Source organism: Aphis gossypii, unplaced genomic scaffold (genome assembly GCF_020184175.1).
Source record: "Aphis gossypii isolate Hap1 unplaced genomic scaffold, ASM2018417v2 Contig00322, whole genome shotgun sequence".
In the NCBI taxonomy this organism is placed as follows: domain Eukaryota; kingdom Metazoa; phylum Arthropoda; class Insecta; order Hemiptera; family Aphididae; genus Aphis; species Aphis gossypii.
Window position 1 is genome coordinate 227,761 of NW_026083065.1, and position 26,750 is coordinate 254,510.

A 26,750-nucleotide genomic window follows, 5' to 3' on the forward strand; every position below is an offset into this window, starting at 1 on the left:
TGCATACCTTTGCAAATAATTTAATATCATTAATACCAATTTCAAAATTAGAAGTCTTATTGTCATCACTTAATAATACACTATCTTGAGTCACTGCTACATTGTCATGTTCTGGTTCCTGACCAAGACATAAAGCGAATTGACCACTTAAGTAATATTATCAGTAAAGAGAAATATAATAAAACTTATACCTTCAATAATATATTATCTATGTCACAATTTACAGCTTCTTTTTCTTTTTCATTCAATGCTTTGATAAATACATTTTGAATATTATGACAAAATCTTGCTTCATTCTGTAGTTTTAATCTTTTTTTTTTCCCTAGTTTTTTCAGCTCCTCCTTTAGCTCTTTTATGGTCCATTTTTGTTGAGGTAGCAGTTAGTAAATTACTTACAACAATAAAAAATCACTATTTTATTTTAAAAGTAAAATCACTATTATACTATAGTAATCGTATAGTATGATAATTGATAATAGATTATTAAACAGTCCATAGTGAGATAACTATTTATAGTTTCTTTATCGTAGTTCGATTCGCGACTACAACATTGGTATTATATATAGGAAATATTATACACGTATGATCACCGCAGCCTTGATAAGAAGTTAAAAATCCCGGACTAGCCGGACGAAGATATACTATAATTAGTACTAACTACTGTCCGTGTCAGAACTTAAATTAATTATGATAACCTAGTAAATAATAAATATTAATAAATGTAAAAAAAATTCATGACAATTTATGGCAAAATTAAAAACCGTTTGCGGCCCATGGCAGCCCTTAAGCATACCGGCCCACTGGGAAGTTTCCCGGTACCCCGATGGGCCAATCCGGCCCTGCGGCAATCAGGAATAAATTTGTTTTTTTTAGGCTATGGCTAAACGAAACAATAATATGAATGACTCATTAATTAAATGGTTATCATCGGTAAACCCTTCATGCCTACCAAAAACTAATACCAGTATTACAACCACGATCGATGTCACAACTACAACCAAAATCTCTAATGTCACTACTACAACGAAAATCTCTAATTTCACTACTACTAGTACTGCTAGTGATACTACAACAATAATTTCAACATGTAGTCAACATGTCTATAAGAAATTTGCCATTACCAATGTCAATGAGTTGTTTAGAGAATATGTTTCCAGATTGGTCATTTTGCAACTCGACACGCATATTCTTGCTTAAATGAAGTACTTTGACATGTTTCCACAAACTAGAGGACTTTAGACATGCATTGAGTTCATCAGCTGGCGTTGATCGTGGAATCACCGGCAATGTTTGACGAAAATCTCCTGCTAATAAAATCATTGCACCACCAAATCGGTTATTATTGCTCCGTAGATCTATTAAGGTTCTGTCCAAAGCCTCCAAAGATTTTTTATGTGCTTTGAATGTCTTTGATAAAATGGGTGAATATGGAACAATCCAACGATTATCTATTTCAATATCTTGTTGATTTAATTTGACAATTGTTGATTTTCCATTGTCTGCTGTCGATCTGCGACGATACAATGGATAACCGTCATTACCAGTAATTGTTTCCGATATTAATGTCCGTGGATATCGTTTTGAACATTTACCATCCATCATACACGGTGAATTTTGATTAAGAGTTCCACAGGGACCATGTATCATGTTTTTGATAACTACCTCATGCAATCCAGGATCTACTTGTACATTAGGGATTTCAGCTGATATCACTGCATCAACTTCATTTGGCCTTATATTTTCAACCAACCAAATCAAAATGTGTGCATGTGGCAATCCTCGTTTCTGCCACTCCACAGAATACATCCAGCAGCGTGTCTCACCAAACACATTATGTTTTACGATGAAATCCATTAAAGATTTCAACTTTTGTCTAAAGACTCTGGCTGTAATATCATGACGATCAATGGGTGATTGCCCAGAGAATAACTCCTGATTGATTTCTATCCATCGTGGATTGCATGTAAATGTGATGAACAAATCTGCTGTACCATAATGACGAACATACGACATGGCATCTTGAGCATATTCGTGCATATGCCGAGGGCTTCCGATGTATGTTGCTGGAAGAATAGTCATCCGACCGACATTCTGTGCATTTCCATCAGTATTAATCGCATCTCGAAGGTGAATATACTCTTCAGATCGGAGTTTGGTTTGATTCAACCTGATGAATGTTAATCTTTCCGTTTCAATTTTAACATACATGTCAACAACATATTTGTGATATAATCGCCGACATTTCAATATGTGATTATCTTCATTTTCCCGAATCATTAGGCGGTATGAATAATAGTTCATTGAACTGACTTTTTTGTTGGTTTCAGAACCTGTAAATAGATTTTGTTTTAATAACATTCAAATATAAAATTAAAATACATAATATAATGACTGAGATATTATCGCCATAGCTAAACTAATATTTTAGTTACCTGCAATGGGATTTATCATTTTTATTGAGAAATCGTAGCCATCTTCACCTTGCCAAAATATAAAGGGATATTGCAGTGCATCATATGAGCGGTGTGTTTCCTTTATACGTTGTAATTGATCATTCCGACGATGTAAAACAATATCACGGGATTCCAAGTTTTCTCCAACTACAACGATAGCAACTTCATCAATAGTTGGTGCATTAAAACGTCTTGTATGTTGACCTGCAGGTGTTTTATCAGCTCTGATTACAATTTTGTGATTATCGGATGGCATCAGATCCAGGGCAGTTTTAAACAATGTAATCAATTGATTGTGTTGATGAAATAAAGTTTGTAATTGTTCTACAATAGACCTCTTTACTAAATTGTTATGTGCACAACGCAAATCAATTTCTTGTGGTGAATTGCCCATAAAATAAATTTGCAGGAATTTGTTGTCGCTATCTGACACTGGTAACAGTGAACCTGCTCTGTGATATATTTGCCCTTGTATCTGTAAATAAAAAAAATATTATGGTGTGGTATAAATTAATGGATTGTCGGTGATCAAACTTAAATAATATTTGATCTTAAAAAGTATATATTTAGTTTTAACTAATATCTATCAAATATAAAATATAATAAAAGTGTCACTGAAACTGAAACACCATATAATATGATGACTAAGTGATATATTTCGTAATGATTAAGAATTGAAGATTAGTGACACATCTTAACTTTGGTGACAGAAAATTTTGTTCGCTAAAATAATTATGAGTAACTGCTATAATACATACCTTGAAAGTTGGCATAAAATTTTCCCGAACTACATTTGTTGCCCCAAATGAAGTCATTTGAAAGCAATTGTTATATTGTTGGATATTTGTCAAAAAGTGTATAGAATCTGTTCCTATTCCTGAAACCAATGAGTACAATGGTTCTGGTGGTGGATCCAATGGTATCAATTTCACTTTACCATTTGCGCAACACAATCCATTAGCTTCGTTTTTGTATTTTAATGCCTTACAGTGTGAGCAAACCGAGTTCATAGAACCAATAACAACACATTGGTAGTTACTGTAGTCAATTGACACATCGTAACTGAAAGCAGCTCGATTCAAACTTAGTTAGTTTATTATTAGTTGAATGTCGCGCTCGCGCTTCACGCGTTTGTGAATTAGATCGGTAATTAGCTTGGTTTGTAGCATTTCTGGTTCTTCTACCTAAATTGCTTCGTCTTATAGGAGGCATATCAAATATAAATTATTTTTTCACTAATCACGAACTAAACAAACACTAACTAACTAAACACTCTGCACAAAACACGATATACGAATTTGTTTCGTGTAACAGTTGACAAAAGCAAACTCAGTAGATTAGGTAACAGACAACTTTTTTTTTTTTAAATTTGATATGACTTGAAGTCAAATCCTTTTAAGCCGTACGAATTGTTTTATTTATTTAAAAATAATAAAACACTGTTGGTTGCCATGGATACGATCAGTATTATATTATAAATATTATAGGAAGGGCTATTTTAAAAAGAAAAGGGCTATTTTTAGGGTTTTTCCAGCAATAATTCTAATTTTTCTCGCCGTAAAAACCATCCTTGGACTTCAACGAACATTTGAAAAAAAGATTTGGCCAAATTGGTCCAGGCGTTGTTTGTATGTCTATTTGCATGCATTTTTAAAAACATTTTAAATAAATGATTTATTTTATTAAATGGTTGCCATTGACTACCAAAAATAATTTAGTTGACTATTTACTGGATAGATGGCGCTTCTGTAATTTCATCACCACCTCGTCATATTTCTCTAACCCGATAACTTTCTCAAATTTTTCGTCCGTAAGAACCTTCTCCTGGCAATTACGACCCAAACAAAAAAAGAATGAGCGAAATCGGTCCAGGCGTTATTGAGTTATGCGCTTACAACACTTTTGCGATTCATTTTTATATTATAGATTATAATATAGAATAATAATTATAAATAATTTCTAACCTGTGCTACAATGTGTGTTAGTATTACCCAACCAATTATGAAAATACACCGAAGTTCGCTCATTTTCTTTTTTTTTTTTGAGAGCTTTTTTCCGGAATTCACATCCAGATAATTTTTTTTTTTTTAGACTGTTCCATCACAAAAAAAATATACTTAAACACTTATACTTAAACTGTAACATTCATTAGATACCTTCCAGTGAACAGTGAAGTGAACGCTTAACACTGTTATAATAAATAAATACAACTGTTAAATAGCAGAAAATACATGAATACGCAATGCTTGGTTATCGGCTTATCGCTATCCAATTAGTTCGTCTACGACTGACCGATACAAGTATACAATATTAGTTTATCTTAATTGCAAATTGCTCCGATTGTGTTTTTGGCTATGTCAGTAAAATCATAAAATCGAAAGTATAATATGATATGATATGACGAATGTCTTTTCTTAATCATTACTAGTGTGACTATATTGAATTAAAACTATTTAATTTGAAATACTTGTGTAATTCCAAAAAAAAGATTCAATTTTTCAATATGTCTAAACACTTTTTAAATATTCACTGGCTAAAAAATATTTACTATAATTTAACACAATCCCTGATAGAATATGGTATAGTAGTTTGGGGAAATGCAGCACATACCCATATATATTGTTTACAGATAGCTCAAAACACCTCCTTAAAAATAATCTATCACAAACCCAGGCTTTACTCATCCATACATTTATACTCTGAAGCCAAAATATTAACAGTAAAACAATTATATTATAAAAAATTATTTATTACATGTCAAAAAAAAATTTAATACAACCGGTCGTTCATACTTATAACACAAGAACTGAAAAGTTAATTTACCCCAAAATAGACACAACTAAATACTATAATAGCTATTTGTTAACTGGGTTGAAACTCTATGAAAAAATACCCATTTCTATAAAAAACTATCCCAACTTTGATACCTTTAAATTACTAATTAAGAAATGGTTATTGACAAATGAAGTAAACCCTTAGGTCAATACACATATCACATAATATTACTTTTATTTTTAGCTTTATTTTGCTAGTCTTATTCATTTATGTTATATTCAAAATCTATGTAAAAAAACTCGCGATTGTTATTTGTATATATATAAGTAACAGCAAGGTACCTAATTAATATTATTTATTCAGTTATTTTAATTAATTTATTATTTATCTATTTTATCATTTACATTATATTCTTTTAGAGGCTCACGTCTATCGATACAAGGAAACATCCTTAGTGATAGACGTTGCAGTGTAATAATAAATATTAAGTATGTACATATTATCTAAAAGCTGCTAAATAAACATTCATTCATAAACAAAAAATTAAAAAAATTAAATGTAATAAAAATGATGAGCTTAAAATTTGAAAATTGCGCCCCTCTATGATATAAGCGCCCGGGGCATGGGCCCCAGATCGCCCCCCCCCCTAGGTCCGGTACTGGACTAAGTTCTACCGTAGCAGAAGTATCTCATATCGTAAGCAAGTTGTCAGGAATTTCTGCTTTTTTCCACAACTCAGCACTTCGACCTAGAGAACTACAACAACTGTCTAAGCAAAACTATTTGCAGCTAATAAGGATACCAACATTTTTTCAAGTGCGATGGACAGAATTTTCTTTTAATTTAGTTACCTAACTCAATATTAATTTCATGGAAAGCTCTGGTTATATATATGCAAAATTCCAAAGAGAAAGAGTCCAATGGATTTTTATTATTATTAACTAATAAAGACACTATTTTTTTATTAGCATTTTTGGCAGATGTATTGGCCATATTTAGTCGTTATCAACAAACTATTCAAAGTGATAAAATAACAGACTTGGATCTTGTTAAATATACTGAGTCAGTTCTAAACAAAATTAAATCATTGAGTTCGATTAATTTAGTTGGAGGTTGGGTAGATGTACTCGAAGATGAACTTGTAAAAGGTACTGATGGAAAAGCTCTAAAAGATATAAAATTAATTGTTTTCAAGAAAAACGAAAACACAGGCATAAAAAGAGAAAAAGAAAATTTGATGACCAAACCGAACAAAAAATTAAAAAAAGAATGTTCTAACATTGTACAAAGTAGCCAAGTATTATGTATATAAATATTATTTTAAAAAGTAAAAAGAACATTAATTAAAATAAAATATTTTAAACGTGAATGTTGATGTTATTTTTTTATAATAGGTTAAATTTTAAATTATTCCACATTGAAACTAAAAATGTTATCATTTTTAACTATAGTTTGATATTATATTTCGAGATTATTACTGTTCTATTTTTATAGGCTTATTTTTAAAAATGCGTAGTTGATAAAAATCCTTAGAATAAGCCCTGCAGTTATTATTGTATTAGTGCTAACCGGACTGATGCTATTTGCTATAATAACGTTTTCGTTGACGTCTTGTTTTTTTATAGCTATCGCTTCATGTTTAATATTTTCGTCGTTTTTAATTAGAAGTACACAGTTACTTCGCGGTGGTAATATAATTTCTTTTAAACCGGTTTGTTCGGGTATGGTTAACGTGTTTTTATTATAGTCCATAATGACTTTGTTTTGTTTTAAGAAATTTCGCCCGATTATACCTGATTCGTTTATTGGAAAATCGTCGAACACGACGTCGAATTTTACAAGGACGCCTACTTCGCTAATTTGCATAGTCGTCACTATAGTCCCGATCGTAAAAATAGGTGTTTCATTGATACCTTTGATAGTTCGTTTTTCGTATTCGTTAATAACTACCTGTCCGTTTAATGCGGAGAGTTTAATGAGATTCATTTCTGCACCTGAATCGATTAATAATTTAATATACTGAGGATCGAAATTATGTGAACTACAGATTATGTGTTCCCCCTCGAAATTAGTAACTACTCTTACGTGATTTTGTTTTATTTCACTGACGGTTCGATTCATTGACTAGTAGTGGAATTTTCGTTTTCATTCTCGTTGCTACTAGTGCTATTATTTTTTTCTTCGTTATACCTACGTTTTCTACAATCTTTAACAGTGTGGTTATTTTTTTTACAGTATGTGCAGAACCTAACCTGTCCTTGATATTCTTTTTTTACTACAACGGGTTTTTCGTCGCGATTACTTATGGGATTTCTAAAACCTGTGCTGCCCGATGTGCTCGCGTTACTACGACACTCGTTTGCATAGTGCCCCATTTTATTACATTTATTACATTTAATATTTTTTTTATTCGCGTTATTTTTCCCGTTATTTTTATTCGTGTTAAAGCGTCTATTTAAATTTCTTATGTCCTCCTCTTCTTCGACAGCAAGCGTAATAGCTTCTTCGAGAGTAAGAACGTTTCGCGCTCGTAACAAACTTCGAATTGCGGGTTGTGCCCCGTTAATAAATGCATTGCGCGCTCCCGATTTATGCGTGTTCGCGACTGCGGCGGCGTCATTTTTATTTAGCCCTACCGTTAGTGCGCTTACCAAATCGTGGTAACATTTTTCGGTGCGTGCGGCGAAGCTTTTAATATCTTCGTCGTATTTTTGTTTAATATTGTATAGATTTGTTTGTAAAAAACCGATTGAGTGCGTCGACCCGAATACTTTCCGAAGGTGAGCTTCGAGTGCGGGCCAATCCGGAATACTGCGATAGCGTACTGCTTGAAAAGCTTCCCCTTTAAACTTGTTAACATTCGTTTGAAAATCATAGGTTTAAGAGTTTCGTGGACGTTTTCCATTATATAATTACATTCAAGTATATATGACGCTAAATCTGTCTCAGATCCCCCCGTAAAGGTCGGAATCATGCGTAATGCAGATTCAATTCCTAAAGTTACACTCATGATGGTTGTTCGTAAAGTTTGTGGGTTCTATTTAATTATTTCCCAACACCGATTAGGACTCTCAGACATATACTAAAGAATTTATTTGCTTATACGGCAACTTACAAAGTGTTCATTGTTTGTCCGGTCCTGTGGTTGTCCTGCTTTGAAAACTGCGCTGCGGCTCGCTTCGCTGCTAGGCTCGATTTGTTGACTTGTCGCAACTTATCCGTGATCTCTTTCCGTTGATCCTGATGTTGACACACTCGAGGTCCGCTGATGTACTTGATTTTGGGTTGGATACCAAAATTCTTCTTTCAGGTGACCCCACACCTGACACCAAAAACGTGTAGTGATCTCTCACTATCGTTTATAAATGAGTGCTTGACATCTGCAGTTGGATCAAGTTGTCGAGAAAAGATTACGGGTTTTAAAAGTGAGACAAAGACACAATGTTAATACAAGAGTTTATTAAAATTAAAGTTATAATTTGTTACAATGAAACAAGTGTATAAGAATTTGAGGACAGCACGTTAAGTAGCTGCCCGAGAAAAAGTTAATCTAAAATTTGGACATAGACTAGCTCTATGCGAATGTGAAACTAATTCTAAATTTTAAGACGGACAGAGACCTGTATTTATATGGTTCTCTGTACCCCCTGGTTGTACATGATAGAGACTAGGAAATGGACAAAAAGGTGTGTTATAGAATGTTGTCACTGTAGCTACAAAAGTGGTTTTGCGCCCAAGACACTTAACCCTGGATTGGACTTGTTGTTGTGCTATTATACCAAGGCGTGCGCATCTATGATTTATGTGCATGGCTTGTTTGTCAAAAGGGCAAGAAAAAGTTGTTTGTGGCTGTATTTTCCCATACGCTTTGATTCTTGGAAATTGCCATCAAATTTAATTACGTATCGCTACGAGTATGATAATAAAATATTTAAATGTGCAGAACCTCGTAGTATATGTAAATGAGTTAAAATAGAAAAAATAGTGAGACGACTCCGTCGGCTTACTACAGTAGTTATGTTATTATTTATTATTTAAATTAAAAAATATATTTGTATACATAATTGTATGTTGTATAATATAATTTATACAATAATTTTGTATAATTACCTATTTATCTACTGTATGATCTTTTTTTATAACTTTATTTTATATGAATAATAAATGAATAAGTATTATGTAAAATTATTGAAAAGATAAAAACCGTTTCAATGATAGCATTATAAATAGTACAATTATGTAATATACATAATATTATAATATTATTCTTTTTTTTTAATTATTATCAATTTTACCCATGTAATATAAAACTAAATTAAGATACTAAACACACGTTTTATACTATAATAAATTAATAGTTACAACCTTAATTACCTGTACACTATCTGTACAGATTATAAAGGTTGTACAACAATGCATCGTCGTATGACAGAAGCACAAAAATATATTATTATTTTTATTAATGGCATTTAACAAATTTAATTCAAAACTCAAATGTAAATAACTTTTTAAATTATTGATGCATAATGACGAGTGAAACATCAAAATTTATTAAAAAATAAACCCTACATGAATCATATTTCAAAAATATAGGTTCTCATTTGAATTTTAAAAGTTACCCCTCAAACCTCCCCGTTCCAATTAAAAAAAAAAAAAATTAACATCAAAATAATTTTGTTTATGTGATTTAAAAAGGTTTTCACATAGGTCAATTTTTTCTAATTTAAGGACGTCATGCTGAAATCTGCTGTCACATGAAATTTGGAACACCCTGTATAAGGTTTTGCAGTCTGTAAACATTCGTTCATTTTTGCCAAGACACATAAATCAAGATTCTCTTGAGAACTTCTTCGGAGCAATTCGGTCGGTAGGATCAACAAATCCAAACTGCAATGCTTTTATAGTGGTCTACAAAACATTGGTATTGAACAATTTGGTCTCACCACAATCTCCAGGTGCTAATTGTGAGGAAGACTTCATTGAAGGTAGCTTATCCTCATTTAGAAATTTATTTGATAAGGCCAAACACTTCCAAACGGATTCTTCTTCTTGTATAAATACAGCTGCTGATTTTTCAGAAACAACTAACCAATTGTCACTTACTACTGCATTTGTACAAGGACAAACAAAAACTTTTATTGCAGGATATATTTTAAAGAAATTGAACAAAGATTTATTTAAAAACTGTAAATATTGCCTTAATCTCTTGTGTTCTACCAATGTTTCTAATGACCATCAACTTATCTCTGCTAGAGAGTACAAATCTAGTTATCATTCATTAAAATATCCTTCATTATCTTTAAAATCAATTGTACACAACATAATTTCTTATGTTGGACAAAAAATGCCTATAGTTTGTCATCATGAAAATATATTTTATAACCTTTGCAACAATGTACATAATATTTTCAATTTTGATGATATTTTAAACTGTCCTGAACACTATAAAATATTTCCTGTTAAAATTGTTGAGATAGTAGTTAAATTGATGATAAATCATTACTGTAGCGAAGTTAATCGTATACTATTAGGTAAAAAAAAGGTTCGACAAAATGAAAATGACCCAATTAAAAAAATAGCTAATGCTTGGCATCTTAAGCACAGTAAACGAAAAGTACAAGGGAAATTTAGTTTAGTGACTTAAATTTAGTGGTATATGTTCACTTAAAATCATTTTTATTACTTCTAATAACGTCATTGTAACAATTATAATAATTCTAATAACAAGACTTGACATTTAATTAATTAATTAATTATACTTAATATTATAACATGAAAAATCATTTAATAATTTATTTTTGTATTTTACTTTATTGTATTGAAATAGGTTAAGAATTCAAATTTAAAATTAAAATTCTAAAAAATAAACTAATTGATTTAGATAAATATTTTTACCATCAAAATTTTTTTATATTGCATGTGTACCACAAGTGTCTCTTAATAATAAACAAAAAAAAAAAAAAAATTAAAAATATTAATAAGAACAAAAGTTATTCTAAAAGTCAGTTCTATCTGTTACATCCTGTTACATATTTATACTTAAATTTAATGTTACATTACATCTTATTGTTATTTTATAATTTATTATGCTTTTATATTATATTTATATGTATTATTTAATGTTACCTACTAAATTATTTGTATACAACTATACAATTGTTTGTTTGAAAACTTTTTAATAAAATATGATCTCTTATAAGAAAATAATTTATTTTTATTTATTACTAATTAATTCCTTTGCTATAATTTTATATCTGGACAAAAACATCGATAGTAATGATAGTTAATTATCGATAATCAAAATTATCGATATAATAATAACTATCGATGCTAGCCCTAATTTTGTTATTTCGTACAACCACCGGGGGCGCTGAAACGAGGTACACTTTTATAACATGGGAGTTGCCTATCTATTATATTATACTTATCTATGTTCGGGAGCCACGTTTATTATTATCTGAACCTTTGCCTATGACGGATCGCGCGTAAATATACACGTAAATGGTAAATGCAGCTATAATAACCGCGGCTACCTAGTACCCATGCGATTTATGTTTAATACATTATTAGATACTTACTAATTATTTTAAATGATAGTAAAATATGTTACATTCCAATAAGCGATAACAGTGTACATATTAATTATTTTGTAATAATATATAATTGATTGAAATACAACTTAATACAAATTAACTATTATATCATTAGACATTTTTTTAACAATTTATATATCATTAAATAAGTATTAGAGTATTCATAGATAATAGATTAATAACATGAAATACCTAAAATACAAGAATATATATTTCTATTTAATGAAATGTGATATTATGTACAAATTACCTAGGTATGTAAAAAGGTTACAATTACGTATACCTATTATTATTATAATTTATAATAAGTAATAACATAAAAAGTATAACACTAAAGGTACGTACTATTGTACGTATTTATTTTAATGCCATAATAAAAAACCACTTGTAACGATTTAATAATAATAGATAGGTAAGTAACATAATATAGTTTATTGCCGTCAACTAATATAACAGTACAATTAATAAAATATAATTACAATATTATAACCAATATAATTTATACCTAGTTACAAATATAATTCATGTATATAATACAATTTAAAAAAATAATTTCATTTGATATTAATACATATTTTTATTACTTAAATTTTAAATAAATATTTTTATATTTAATTTTGATGGTTTCAAACCATTTCATGCTGTAAATTTGGATAAATATTATGGGTTTTATTCTTATAACGTTGAACGTTTTTTATTTCTAACGAGTCTTCATCAAACTTTTTATTTTTAATGTACATGTTTTTATTAGACTGAGATATTAATTTATGAGTAATACTAGAAAAAAAACCCCCTAAAAGCTTTGTACTCCATCCAAAAGTTTTGTACAAAAAATGAATATTAATACCTGCATCGATGGTTGTAACTATTAATTTTGCAACAAAGAATATCCCCATTAGCCCCGACACAAAAGTTCCAACTGTCGTAAACCAGCCCCATAATTTGAATAGCTTATCTTCCACCATTTTTCCAAGTGTGTGTTTATCTATCAAATATTTAAATTGTATTCCTTGGTTTACTGTATCATAACCCATGGTCTGTCTAACTAAATTATTTTTGACTGCGTCCACTTCTTGGGGGTATATTATATGTTGTTGGAAAGCTTTCATTGTATCTTTTGTATACAAGCCGGAATTCATTAAAAAGTCTAAATTTTTGTATGCCCATGTCCATGCTGTATTTGGTTTCAATTTTGGTGGCGTTTTTATTTCCTGGACATTAGGGAAAAATCCATACCAATTACCATCTAAATTGAACGCAGGTGGATACATTGAATTACAATTAATTTGTGTTCCATATTTTTGCAAGGTATGTGTTTTTGGAGCCATATAGAATGTATGGTTGTTATACAAGACTGGTAATTCATTATAACATGAGTCTGTTTTAGTTACCTTGACTTTAACTTTTTTGCATTTGATTAAATAAATTATTTCAGCGTGCTTGATGGCCGTGAATCCAGGCCCTCCGCCCATAATATACGCGAACTCCGGAAGATTGTTTGAGGCTAATGTAAGACGTCCATGAAGTTGGCCCACCGACATTGCACAATCCATTCAAAATCTATGCCAAAATTTTGCGAGTAATTTGCTAGAATTTGCGAGTCCATTCTCGAAATTTGCTAGTCATCCCTTCCACCCCTATTCAAGGGAGGGCCAACTTCAGGTAGCCCACCCACCTTACTCGAAACAATCCAAAACGGTATCAAAAGTTTCGTCTCCATTTGCTAGTATTTGCTAGTCCATCCCCGGAATTTGCTAGTCCTCAAAAGCACCGATATGAGCTTTCAAATTTCTTAAATTAAAAATTCATATACCCATGAATGATATTTTTTTAATAACAAAAAACCGATTAAAAACGTTATTTGAAATTTGAAATTAAAATAACTAAAAAAAAACCGTTAAAATTTTTTTTTTTTTTTGGTTACAGAATGGCCCACTCAGGTAAAACCTTGCTTTAAACGTTCAACCCTTAATTATAAAAGTTAAACAATTAATACATTTTTAACTACAAAATCATTTTCAAATTTTAAATTTAATACATTTAGTCAATTTCAAATTTCTTAAATTAAAAATTAATCAAAAAAAAATCGTGCCTATGTATTTTTAATATTTTTTTAACTGCTATTGTAAAAATGTATTAGGAGTCTTGAATTAAATTCAATGTCACGCTTTTTGATCCAACAAATACAATTTTATTGACATTCATAAAAAAAAAACCTAAAAAAATTTGAAATTGTAGATATCCTTTAACAAAACTAAACAAATCAAAATAAAAATTTTATCGTAAATACAACACGCTAATATAAACAACCAGTCGAAATTGCATGTATCTACGGTCATTTGTTTTAGAGTTACACCAAACACCGAAATCGATTTGATCAAAAACCGGTGTTGTGTAAAAATTCCCGTTTTTCCATTGTTTTTTTGGTTTTCCTGACACTTGAAAACTACTAGGGGTTTTCTAATTTTTATCTACGTATTGCGTAATGCACCGAGAAAAACACAGCTGAAGACAAAAATTGAAGCTTTAGTTTGACAAGTCATTGTGTAATCTTGTAGTTATCATAGTAAAATCAATACATTTATCGAAAATAACTGAGTGTTCAGAATCTAAAAAAAATATTTGAGGAAAATTAGATGATAAAAAAAATAATAATAATTGCTGCAGTTTTATTTTATTGAATTTATTCATCTTTATCTCAGAACATCATACCTTTGATGAAACTGTTTACATTTAAATTATTTAATTATTATTATTCTTTTGTGTATTATGTTATGCATATAACAAGTGGGTACTGGGTAAGTTCATATTGTAAGGGTTAAATAAAAATAAAATTAGGTTATTCAGTTCTGATATAAATAAGTATATGTGGAGTTACTGTTTGCCGATTTACACGTTTCACATCCTTTTCTAAATCATTATATATTTCCCAAATATTGTTCATCCTTTTAGTATATGTTACATAATGACCCGAATTATGTGTAATTGCAGCAACAAGAACATATCTGAAAAAAAATGATTAGTGAATGTTGTTTTTCACTGATTGAATGACATACAAACTGTTATCCATGTTTATTTGTGTAGGAATATCTGTTAATTCACAAGAAAAAATATAGTCTTCGTAACATAAGGCATCGAGTTCAATGAAGGCATGTTGTTGTAGTATTCTTTTAATTGATTTTTGCCCATTACAAGTGGACAAATTTGATTGCAACGTGCATATTTGTGTTTCTTGTTCATGATAGTTTTCCAATATTTTTTCCAAGACGGATATACCATTAGCTATAATTTGGGAACCTTCGCTTGGACTTAGAATAATTGTTGGAGAAGACGTAACTCTTTGAAAATTACGACATTTGTAATTACTACAGTTAATATTTTGCACACAGCTAGGTTCTTCCTTCAATAATCCGTTAATAATATGATATATATTGCACTCAGCATTAAGTAAATACACATTATTAATACAGTTTTGTGGTTCAAAAATAGTTCGTAAAAGTTGTAATCGACTGTTATATATTTTTGAAGAAGAACCATGCAAAACAATTTCTTTTATAAACATCAGTAATTTATTCTCGGACGAATTAATGTATGAACGATATGAAGGAAACTCAATATATCCCATGGAAATTCCAAACACCAATGAATCAAACGCACATGTATTGTTGACTATAAATTTTTTTTGTCCAGTCTACAAGGAGTTGTCAGATTTCCATTTTTTAATAGTATATTTTTCGATGAACGAGTGTGTGCCTTGTTAGTGAGGAGCCGATCAAGTTCTGGACAGGGTTCTAAATATTTAGTCCTCCTTTTTTTTGGAGTACTTGGCATTTGAATATTTTTTTCTCTTGAGTTTATAAGTGGTCCTGTCTTTATATTTTTTAGACCTCTCCAACATTCTTCTGCATTAAATGTATCATCATCACTTATAGACTTTGTAGATAACGAAGATGTCAAATTTCCAGTACTACTTATCACATCATTAGTATTGAGGTCATCGGCGGTTATATTTTCTAAAGAATCGTCTACAAGAAGTTTTTTTGTTGGATATATTTGCTCACTTCTTACAATTTTCATATCGTTCTCTATGCTTCTTAAATGTGTTACTACAAAGCGGTCTGCAGATAAAAGGCGAGATTCTTGTTTTAAAATTGAATTTTTCAGCTGAGAAAATTCACCCTCCACAGAAGCCGAACTAGCTGTTGTATAAGGAGATTTGAAAAATGGTACCATGATGTTTGTCCACATGGGAAACTTTTTACAAATTCTCATTAAGCTAGTTTTAAACTCTGGTACATAATATGCACTCAAACGATCTCCTGCTGTTAATGAATTAGTACAAATTTTAGTTTCAATTTCTTTAAAAAATATATCCAGGCAAGATGTATTTTCTTCTTCTTCAATATCATCGGTATAATCAAATAATTCTTGTTCTGAGTCTAATGCATGATGTTCGGATATATCAACTATATTTGCGAAATTATGACCTAAAATAAAAACAAAAACAAAAAAAAAATATTGTTTTCCAACTATTTGAATAATTTACATAGTAATTACCTTTTATCAGTTCCAACAAACTAATTCTTGCATTTTCAGAAGGTGTATTAATTTCTGAAGAGTCTTTAATTTTTCCATCGTATTCATTTGTACATACAGTTAGTATATCAATTAAAATATCTTTAAATTGATCCAAACTATCACAAAAAATAATAGAACTGTGCACCTGTATTTAAAATGTAAATTTTGAGAGTTAGAATAACACATATATGTTAAATATATATCATCAAACAGGTTTGATGTGATCATATTTAAAAATTATCCCGAGTCAAAAAGCACGAGTAGAGATAATTATAAACATAATACGAAAAAAAAATAACACTAATGTACACATTTTATTTATTTATGTATTATAACATAAAATTAATTATCTGGAATATTTAATATTAAAATACGATATGTACCTGACAAAAAATTCCTTCAAATGATGCGACTTTGAACCTTTCCAACATTTCCATCGACTGATCATTTTAATAAGATTTGCAATGTCTATTCTCACAAAACAAGAAAGTTAAAGATTTGCAGTTTTTTTGTATGTTAAAATTTCTAAACAGGATTCAACATAAGTTCGGACTGTCATACCACCGCAAAAAGCTCTTGTTATTGCTCCTAAGAGTGCCATTGAAAAATCACATACACTTTCTTGTGGAGCGGATACGCCATCATTCATCCATAACATTAACCAAGAAAATATTGTGAATGTGTCTTGTTTTTCACTGATCATTTGTGTTACTGAAGTCTGGTATGCTCCATTTGAAACAACGGCTTCATACAAAAATATGTGGCTTGATAAAATATTTTGTGTTGATCTTTTGATTTTCTTCACAATACTCCCTGTTGCATCGATTGATAGGCGAATGTATGTTTTTCTTATGCTCTTATAAACTACTAACTGGCATGGTGTCCAATAGTGAACAATAAATGGCTTGGCACACACTGTATGAATGGAGCCGGCATATTGAGTATGACTTAATTCTATCAGTGACATGATTGGGCAGTTCTCCGTTATTCCTAGGGTCTTATCTCTCTCTGATTGCTTACATTTCCATAAGACTGCATTATTGTACACATTAGCTGGTAATTTTTCGCCAAAACTTAGAGAGGAAACTGCTTGTCGTCTCCAATTACTAGCACACTCTTGAAATAATTGCATACCAACCTCATGTCGTTTTTCTCCGTTTAGAGGCCTTTTTGATGTGTGTTGATGCAAAGTATCTATATTATTCATTATAATATTAATAGTCAGAGGCATACCATCATCTGGTTTTTTATTTGACCAGCCGGTAACTACAGCTGAACAATCTTTACACTTGCCTGAAAAATTTAAGAAATGTTTAGCCACACTTGGGTCACTTGCAACTAGACATCGTTTGTATATTATGTTGCAAGGGATGTTGCAATATTTAATAAATTGATCATTTATAATATTTGTCCATATGCCTTGTTTTAAAACTGTGTACTTTTTTTTGTTTTTTTTTTTCCCATATACCACATCAACCGGTGCCATTTTAACATAATCTCGATATGGAATATCAAAATCAAAAAATTGTTTATTTTCAGATATTCCATCTGATCCATAATCTGTATCCGTTGAAGACATTTTCTGTTTTTCATTGTCGGAGTAAGTTGGTTCACACTGAGTAATTGGTTTTCCAACAATTTTTCTTAATTTGGTTTGGCAAAAATGACGATCTTGTTTGACGCTTAAGTAAATTGAATGAGCACTCAATTGACCATCAAGATTTTTACTTAGCTGTTGCCACAATGGGTGAGAATATTTGATAAGATTACCATCTACATCAAATAGTTCTTCAGCAATGGAGGAAAATAAATCCATAATCAAATCCCAAGAAACGCGAGGTTTTCTTCCAGCATTACACTAACAAAAAATTAGTTAGAAAAATTAATTTGAATCCATACTTTTAAATTCCAATTTTATTTATTATTTATTAGCAGAACACAGAAATATTTATGAAATATATTATGAAAAAAAATATAGAAATTGTTGAAAAATTCTCATTTTTATGTATTAAATATTATTGGCATTATTACATTTAATTATTTATTTAAGGATAAACTAAATATTGCCAGTATATGCTAGAAAGTGTTATACTGAATGATAGTTAGTAGGTACTGGAACATTTTAAACTGACTGAAATAGAGTGGTTGATGCTAAAAATATACAAACCGTGTAAGTGACACATTTTATTTTTTAACCATATTATCAATTAACATAATATTATGTAAAATATATAGATTTAGTTTTTTTTCCTAGTAAAATTTGATTTATATACTTATTCGTATTCATTTTAAAACATTATGGTTTGAGAGGAACTTTGCGACCATTAATGCGTAATAAGAATAAGTTGGGACATTTAATCGTAACCCATTTACTCAAAAACAATTCTGACCAAAAAATTGAGGAGCGAAGACGGTTTTGAAGAGTGTACCTATTGATTTTACAATGATGAGTGTTTTATTTATTTATTGTGGTAGTTTGATAAAGGACTCGATAATTTTTTTTTTCTGAAGGAACAATAGCCCTACACCCGACACCCCAATCCATCTTTGATGAATAATATTTAGAGATTAATAAAATTAAGATCTCAAATAATAATCAAAATAATACGATGTAAATAATATCACTAATATCACTGACATGGATAACAAAATAATATACTTATAGTCATTGCTGTAGGCCTAGCACTAAATAAAAAAAAAAAAGTTGTCTAAATCATCAAAAAAACCATCAAAAATAGGTTTTAAAAAGTCGGCAAGTGAGTACCGCTCTGCTGTACATTAAGGGGTGGGGTGGACCTCAGACTAGGGTAGGTTAAATTTGAATGCAATGATAGGTATCATTGTATACGAAAAACGATTCTGAACGGAGATGATTTGTCAGTCTAGAATATTTAACGTTAGATATAAATACAAACAATTTTATGAATTTTGAACTACAAAATAATTTGCAAATATTCATGATTTTGACGAATTTTTGTCAAAATTTGAACTTCAAATGCTAATAAAAAAAAATTGTGCCTATGTTTTCTTATAATTTTTTAATCACAATAAGAATAACTCATAAGGAAACTTGTATTAAATTTTCAAGTTTTTGTGGTCATCCAAAATTTTTTTACCGACACTTCAAAAAAAAATTCACATAAAAATTCAGTAGTCTATAAATAACTCAAAAAAAGTCAAAAATTTTTGAAAATTTAACTGTACATAGATAACACTGACATAAAAATTTGGTGAAAATTTCAAGTATATACATTGATTAGTTTTTGAATTACAACCATATAAAAAAATCGATTCGGTCGAAACTGGTTTTGCGTAAAAATTCCCGTTTTTCCGTCATTTTATTTTTTGTTTTTCTCGATTTATTTGAAAACTGTTGGAAAATGTTTACTTTTTACCTCTATAATGCACCAAGGATATTCACTTTTACATCGGAAACCACCACCGAAGTTTGAAATTGAAACATTATTTCGACTAGTTATGCTGTACACAGACACGAAAAAAAAAAACATACATCATTGTAAAATCAATACATTCATCACTCCGTTTAGAATCTAAAAATATATTTATCACAAAAACTATAACTTACATATAATTGTTTATTTTACGATTTAAATGAAACATTTTGGACTTGGATCGCTTTGCTCATTCACACAATGACTTGGACCCAATTGATTTCTATGTTAATTTTGATTATTTTAAAAAATATTATATTGATAATAAATTATTATAGCATTAACTGTTGTAAATTATATATAAGTAAAAATTATAATATTATATTGAATAATTTACAATTTTTATGATTTAATGTAATAGTAAAATTACACTGTATTCCAGTTAAATCTAAAAATTTCTTATTGCCAATTGCAAGACTCACAAATTTACTCTCTCTGTTCATAGTATTTAGTATATTTATATAATTTCTATAATTGTAGTGATTTTTAATATTATTATTATTATGTTGTGTAATATTCTGTGTTACCGCCGTGCGTCGTGCAGACCACGGCGACAGTATTAACAGTCTATTTTTATTTGTTCAATTAACTTTTTATTATATTATTTTGTATATATTGTTTTCGGCGTGTGCCGATCGACGACTCGAACCGACCACGACTAAGATTAGATTGCAGTATGTCCTCTCACTTCTCAGTCTGTCTGCACTCGCTCGCCGGGTTGGGCATATTATTATAAATATATAGATGTTGTACATTCTGACAAACATTTTTAATGAAGGTGACCACTCTCCCATCATAATATTATATTCTAAACCTGTGTGTTAGTTTGTGCTTGACATTATAACACTCAAATTATTTAATATGCTAATTTACTAACAGGTAACAAGTTTGGTTGACTTTTTATAAAACAATAAAAATATAAATAATATTATTAGTATTTGGTGATAGTTGCTTTTGTTGGCACACTATCAGCCAGACAATTTACGAGCTTCGAATGGAACTCGAAGTGGAGAAAGGTAATTATTACAAACGAAAAAAAAACAAGCTTGACGAATAAAACTTTTTATTGCATAGCAAGATCGAGGTAAACGTAAAAATAAAATAATACACGAATGATTGTCGCGACCGAATAGGGTAACAATGTTCGCGGTGACAAAAATGTACGCGCGGCGTGGGTTCGTGTCGTCGTAAATAAATCCCAAAGTCGCGTGACGGAACGAAAGTTTGCTGTACCGAGAACCAGTGACTTTCCGGTTCGGATGTCGACAAAAGAGTGCCAAAACGGGAACCGCGAAATCCGCGTAACGGCCGTAACGAGCCGAGAAAAGCGGATCGGTCGCTCGCGCGGGCTGGCGGGGGGTAGCGCGAGATCGCGACATCGTTACAATAGGCATATATAGATATAACACAATAATAAATAATAATACAATAATACAATAATAAAATAATACAATAATAATAATGGTACAATAATTGTGCGCTAGCGCGGCGACGATAAACACCGCGACACTGCGTCCGCGGTGTAGTGGTGATAACACCGTATCACCACAAGTATGCTGATAATAATAACGTTATCAATAAGGTTGTGGTGATAGTCATGAACTAAGATATACACGAGCGCTTCCCCGCAGTAAGGCGTTTGGCTGGCTTATCATAAAAAAACGTTATCATATTGTTATCATTAGAATTTCAAATTGTAAAATAATCATAAATATTAAATACTAAATACTAAAAAAAATATAAAGTTGAAGTACTATTATATTATAAAGTACTTTCGCTGGGAGGGCTTCTTTATGTCACTATTTTGTCTTGATATCTGTGCATTTATGGTACAGTACTACAGTTATTACCTGTTAATCTATTTCATGTCTGTTTAGAGTAGACAAATATTATATCATTATATAGCAGACATATTATTTTATATTATAACATTACTGTGGAGCTAGAAGAGATTACTTTTGATTTAAAAGGTACCTATACATTAATATATTAGGTATATCATAATATATAGTTTTATATGTTATTTACATTTGATGAAACACATTACATTTGTCTTAGTTTATGTGGTAGATAGTGGAACAAATGAATAGTATACTATTTCTTTATTACATATTAATTACTAGAAAAATGCAGTTGTTTTTTTTTACAAGAATGGAGTTAAAGGTCTTAATATTCTAATTATCTCTTTAACATGTTTGATTTATAAAAGAGAATTATGTTTGTAATACACTCAATCATAGGTAACCGTGATCAAATATTTAAATGTATTATTTATGGTGAATACTAAAATATTCATTGTTTTCAGTGTCAATTCCATCACGAATAGGTAGCATTTGGTTCATTTACATATAATTTATATACAATCATTGTTTTCTTGTTGAGTATAAAGGCATTTGGCCAGTAATTATTTTTCTTTTTGGATATTAATAACAGGGTCAATATGGAGAAAACTGCAATTAAATGTCCAGATTGTGAAGCAACATTTACATTAAAAAAGAATATGTATGCTCATTGCCGTAACATTCACAAAATTGAAAATTTAATCAAAAAACCAAAAATGTCTCAATGTCATATTTGTAATGTAAAATTTGTGAATAAAAAGTGTTTATCTCAACACATAAAAACATTTCACGATAATTCTACGAATGAAAAACATACTAGAATAATATGTCCTTATGATTTATGCGAGGAAAAGTTATTTACATCTCTTAAATTAAGAGAACACTTGTGTGTTAAACATAATATTACAGTAGAGTTGGAAGAGATAACTTTTGATAATTTAAAAGGTACATTATACTATTATAGTGACTAATTATACGTCCCATGTTATGATAGATTTCCTATTCATTTTTTTCGTAATTTATAGAATTTGAAACATGGAAGCAAAAAATAGAAAAAGAAACAGTTTCGATGTATGTATTAGATACTGGAGCAAAAAAATTGTTTAATGGAATTCTTAAGCAATATTATTTTTGTCATCGCTCATTAAATTATCGAAAATCAGGAAACGATTTAAGATTAATAAAGTCGATGGGGAGCAATAAAATTGGTAAAACTTGTCCGTCAAAACTTGAAACAACACTAGTAGAAACTAATGGAGTTGCTTCAGTAAAAGTAAAATATTGGAAAACACACTGTGGGCATGCTCAAGAAATTGGTCGATTGAAAATTGATAAAGAGAATAGAACAATGATTGCAGGTTCTTTATTTATATACATATAAATCTTATACAGAATTATTAAATGATAATATTGATTTATGTCGTTTTTATGGTTTATGACTATTAAAAACTTTTATGTGCTGTATGGTGAAGTATTTACTAATTAGTAATTTTATACTTTGTGGGCAAATTAAATGTTTTAATAACTATTATTGTTACCCTTCATTAATTATCAATTGTATTTGTTATTTATTTCATGTTTTAGTTAATTGTGAATTTATTTTATGTTTTAATTAATTGTGAATATATTCTATGTTTTAGTTAATTGTGATTTTATTCTATGTTTTAGTTAATTGTAGTTTTATGGTAGTTTGTCATTATTCATTTGCTAAATTAAATCTGTAACATTTCTTTAGTGAGTATGTTTAAAAGTTCCAAAAATCAGAATTGATTCCATTACTAAGAGCAAAACAGGGGTATCATGCTTGGTGAATCATACTGTATAATAACATTTGTAACTAATATCAAAGAACAAACCTAATATTCATGTTGTATTTTTAATACTAGCTTATTAACCTAATAAATATTATGTATTTATATCAAATACAAATATACAGGGTGATTATTTTTATCAAATAACACTCATTATTTCCAAAAGTATTCATTTTTTTGAAAATATTTTTTTACATAGTTTCAAATTGTTAAAAAAACAACATTTTTATAAAAAAATTATATTTTTAAATATTTTTTATCCTTATAATTTTTTAAATTTTTTACTTTTTAGAATGACAACATAGATTTTTAATTTCATATTCCAAAGCAGAATAATTTTTTGAGTAATTCGATACATAAAAATCAAATTTAGGGTGAGTAGTTTATGAGTTATACGTATTTAAAGTTAAGCTGCGCAGAGTGGAGTGGTACGGGGTTACCCCGCAAAATGTTTGTCCACTACTCCGCTTGTCTAAACTTTGAATAAGTATAACTCATAAACTACTCACCCTAAATTCGATTTTTATGTATCGAATTACTCAACAAATTATTCTGCTTTGGAATATGAAATTAAAAATCTATGTTGTCATTCAAAAAAGTAAAAAATTTAAAAAATTATAAGGATAAAAAATATTTAAAAATGTAATTTTTTTATTAAAACGTTGTTTTTTTAACAATTAGAAACTATGTAAAAAAATATTTTCAAAAAAATGAATACTTTTGGAAATAATGAGTGTTATTTGATAAAAAAAATCACCCTGTATAACAGAAGCACAGACAGGATTTTTTTTGTAACGGGTTGTGCTTATAGTTTCCACCACTCCATCTATGTGCGCTACTGAATATATATGTTATTATTATTATTCATTAAATTCATGTATAAAATGGATTTGTATTAAAGTTTAAAGTATTAAAAATTATTTCAGCTAAATTGAAGGAAGGTGTTACTTGGGAGCATATTTTGGACTTTATTCGTGAAGGTGAAATTACTGATGATACTAATAAACGAATACTTCTTCTTGAACGACAAGATTTAACTAATATATCCCGTGACTTTAACATCAATTATGCTACAAGAAGACATAAAGATGATGCAGTTAGTGTTGACCTATGGGTCAATGAACTGAAAAATCAGCTTAAAGAAGATTGTCCTATCCTTTACTATAAAGCCCAAGATAAAGATGATGATTTTTTAGAAAAGAAAGATTTTGCTTTGATTATAATGACAAAATTTCAAGCAAAACAAATACTGAAGTTTGGTCCCAATAAAATTTGTATTGATGGAACTCATGGTACTAATGCTTATGACATTCAGCTATATACCATTATGACAGTGGACGAATATGGTACTGGATGTCCAGTTGCATTTTGTTTTTCAAATAGAGTACATGAAACTATATTTACATTATTTTTTAATCAAATTAAAACTAAGGTTGGCATTATAAAATCAAAAGTATTCATGTCGGATGATGCTCCAGCATTTTACAACGCTTGGGTCAATGTCATGGGACCTGCTGAACATAGGCTCTTATGTACTTGGCATGTTGATAGAAATTGGAGAGATAATTTAAGTAAGATTAGTGGAGGATCTGAAAAAAAATCGCTTGTTTACAAAACCTTGAGAGTGTTGTTACAAATGATATCTATTGATGAGTTTAAAATTTCTCTAGATCAATTTATAAATGATTTATTAGCAGACAAAGATACTGAAGCATTTGGATCATATTTTGTACAACATTACTCAAAACGAACAGAAGTCTGGGCATATTGTTATCGTTTGAGACTCGGCATTAACACCAATATGTACTTAGAATCGTACCATAAGGTTTTAAAACATATTTACCTGGAAGGTAAAAAATGTAAGCGCATCGATAAAACAATTAATGCAGTGATGAAGTTAGCTCGTGACAGTATGTTTAAAAGACTCATCAGGGTAGCGAAGAATGGATCAAATTCGAAAAGTAGAAAAATTCATGAAAGCCATAAAAGCAGTGAGTTGATTTCATCAGATAAAATCCAAATTCTAGAAGGTGGACAATCATGGATAGTAAATTCATTGACGAATCCCTCTGAAAATTATTGTGTTGCCAAAGCTGATAAAACATGCAATGAACCCTGTTTGAAATGTTCAGTATGTAATATTTGCATACATACATTTACATGTGAATGTATAGACAATATAATTAAACTTAACATTTGTAAACATATACATGCCTGTGCACAAGCATTCAACAAACTACCTAATGACAGCAGTAATGCATTTTATTTAGAAGATGCAACTATTGGAGAACAAGAAGGATTGATAGAGATGATTTCTCAGCCTTCTATGAAATGTACTACACTTAGTACACCTGGCATAAGCGGAAAAATTATTAACAAAGTAGAGCTTATCCGTAGTCTATGTGCTACAAGCGAAGTTAGTGAGGAGGAGGACATGTTACTTAATAAAAAATTGGATGATATTATAAATATGTTAAACAAAACAAAAAAACTCCATCTTAATACTGTTGAAAATGTTAATATCCAAAAAAAAATTACTGGCCAAATGCGTTTATATTCAACAAGAAAACGAAGATTACATAAAAATGATATTCATAAGCCAACTGTAAATGAAACAAATGCTATTCGTGATGGAATTGATAGCCAAAACAATGAATATGTTAATATTCACCAGACATTTGATCATGGTTACCTATGATTAGTATGATTAAGTGTATCAACATAATTGATGTATGTTTGTTTTATAAATCACATATTTAAGAGATAATTAGAATATTAAGACCTTTAACTCCATTCTTGTAAAAAAAACTGCATTTTTCTAGTAATTAATATTTAATAAAGTTGTTTAATAAGTCCAGTCTCCATTGCAGCATTATTCATTTGCTCCACTACCTATCTACCACATAGGTACATTAGGACATATAATTTATATTCATCAAATGTAAAGAATTTATAAAACTATGTGTTATAATATACAAAATATATTAATATATACCTTTTAAATCAAAAGATATCTTCTAGCTCCACAGTAATGTTAAAAATTAAAGTAATATAAATTATTATTACCTACTATTTTTTTTAAATATTTACATTTTACAATTTAAAATTATGATAACGTTTTTTTATGATAAGCCAGCCAAATGCCTTACTGCGGGGAAGCGTTCGTAGATATACAGGACTGGACACAGAGCCTTATCAGCCGGTCAGACAATGTTACGCATTACTCCTTTAAGTGGAACTTACGCTA

General features: G+C 29.7%; 2 protein-coding genes across 2 annotated transcripts; both read left to right on the forward strand.

The window, feature by feature from the left end:
* The first annotated feature begins 21,996 nt into the window (after positions 1-21,996).
* On the forward strand, positions 21,997-23,073 carry LOC126553774 (uncharacterized). Its single transcript, XM_050208890.1, has 2 exons — positions 21,997-22,637; positions 22,718-23,073. The coding sequence occupies exons 1-2, from the start codon at positions 22,292-22,294 to the stop codon at positions 23,071-23,073; spliced, it is 702 nt and encodes a 233-aa protein (XP_050064847.1). The 5' UTR covers positions 21,997-22,291.
* Positions 23,074-23,492: 419 nt separating this feature from the next.
* Positions 23,493-26,201, forward strand: LOC126553754 (uncharacterized). Its single transcript, XM_050208873.1, has 5 exons — positions 23,493-23,511; positions 24,430-24,887; positions 24,936-25,278; positions 25,393-25,919; positions 26,103-26,201. Exons 1-5 carry the CDS (start codon positions 23,493-23,495, stop codon positions 26,199-26,201), a joined length of 1,446 nt encoding a protein of 481 aa, XP_050064830.1.
* Positions 26,202-26,750: the final 549 nt, after the last annotated feature.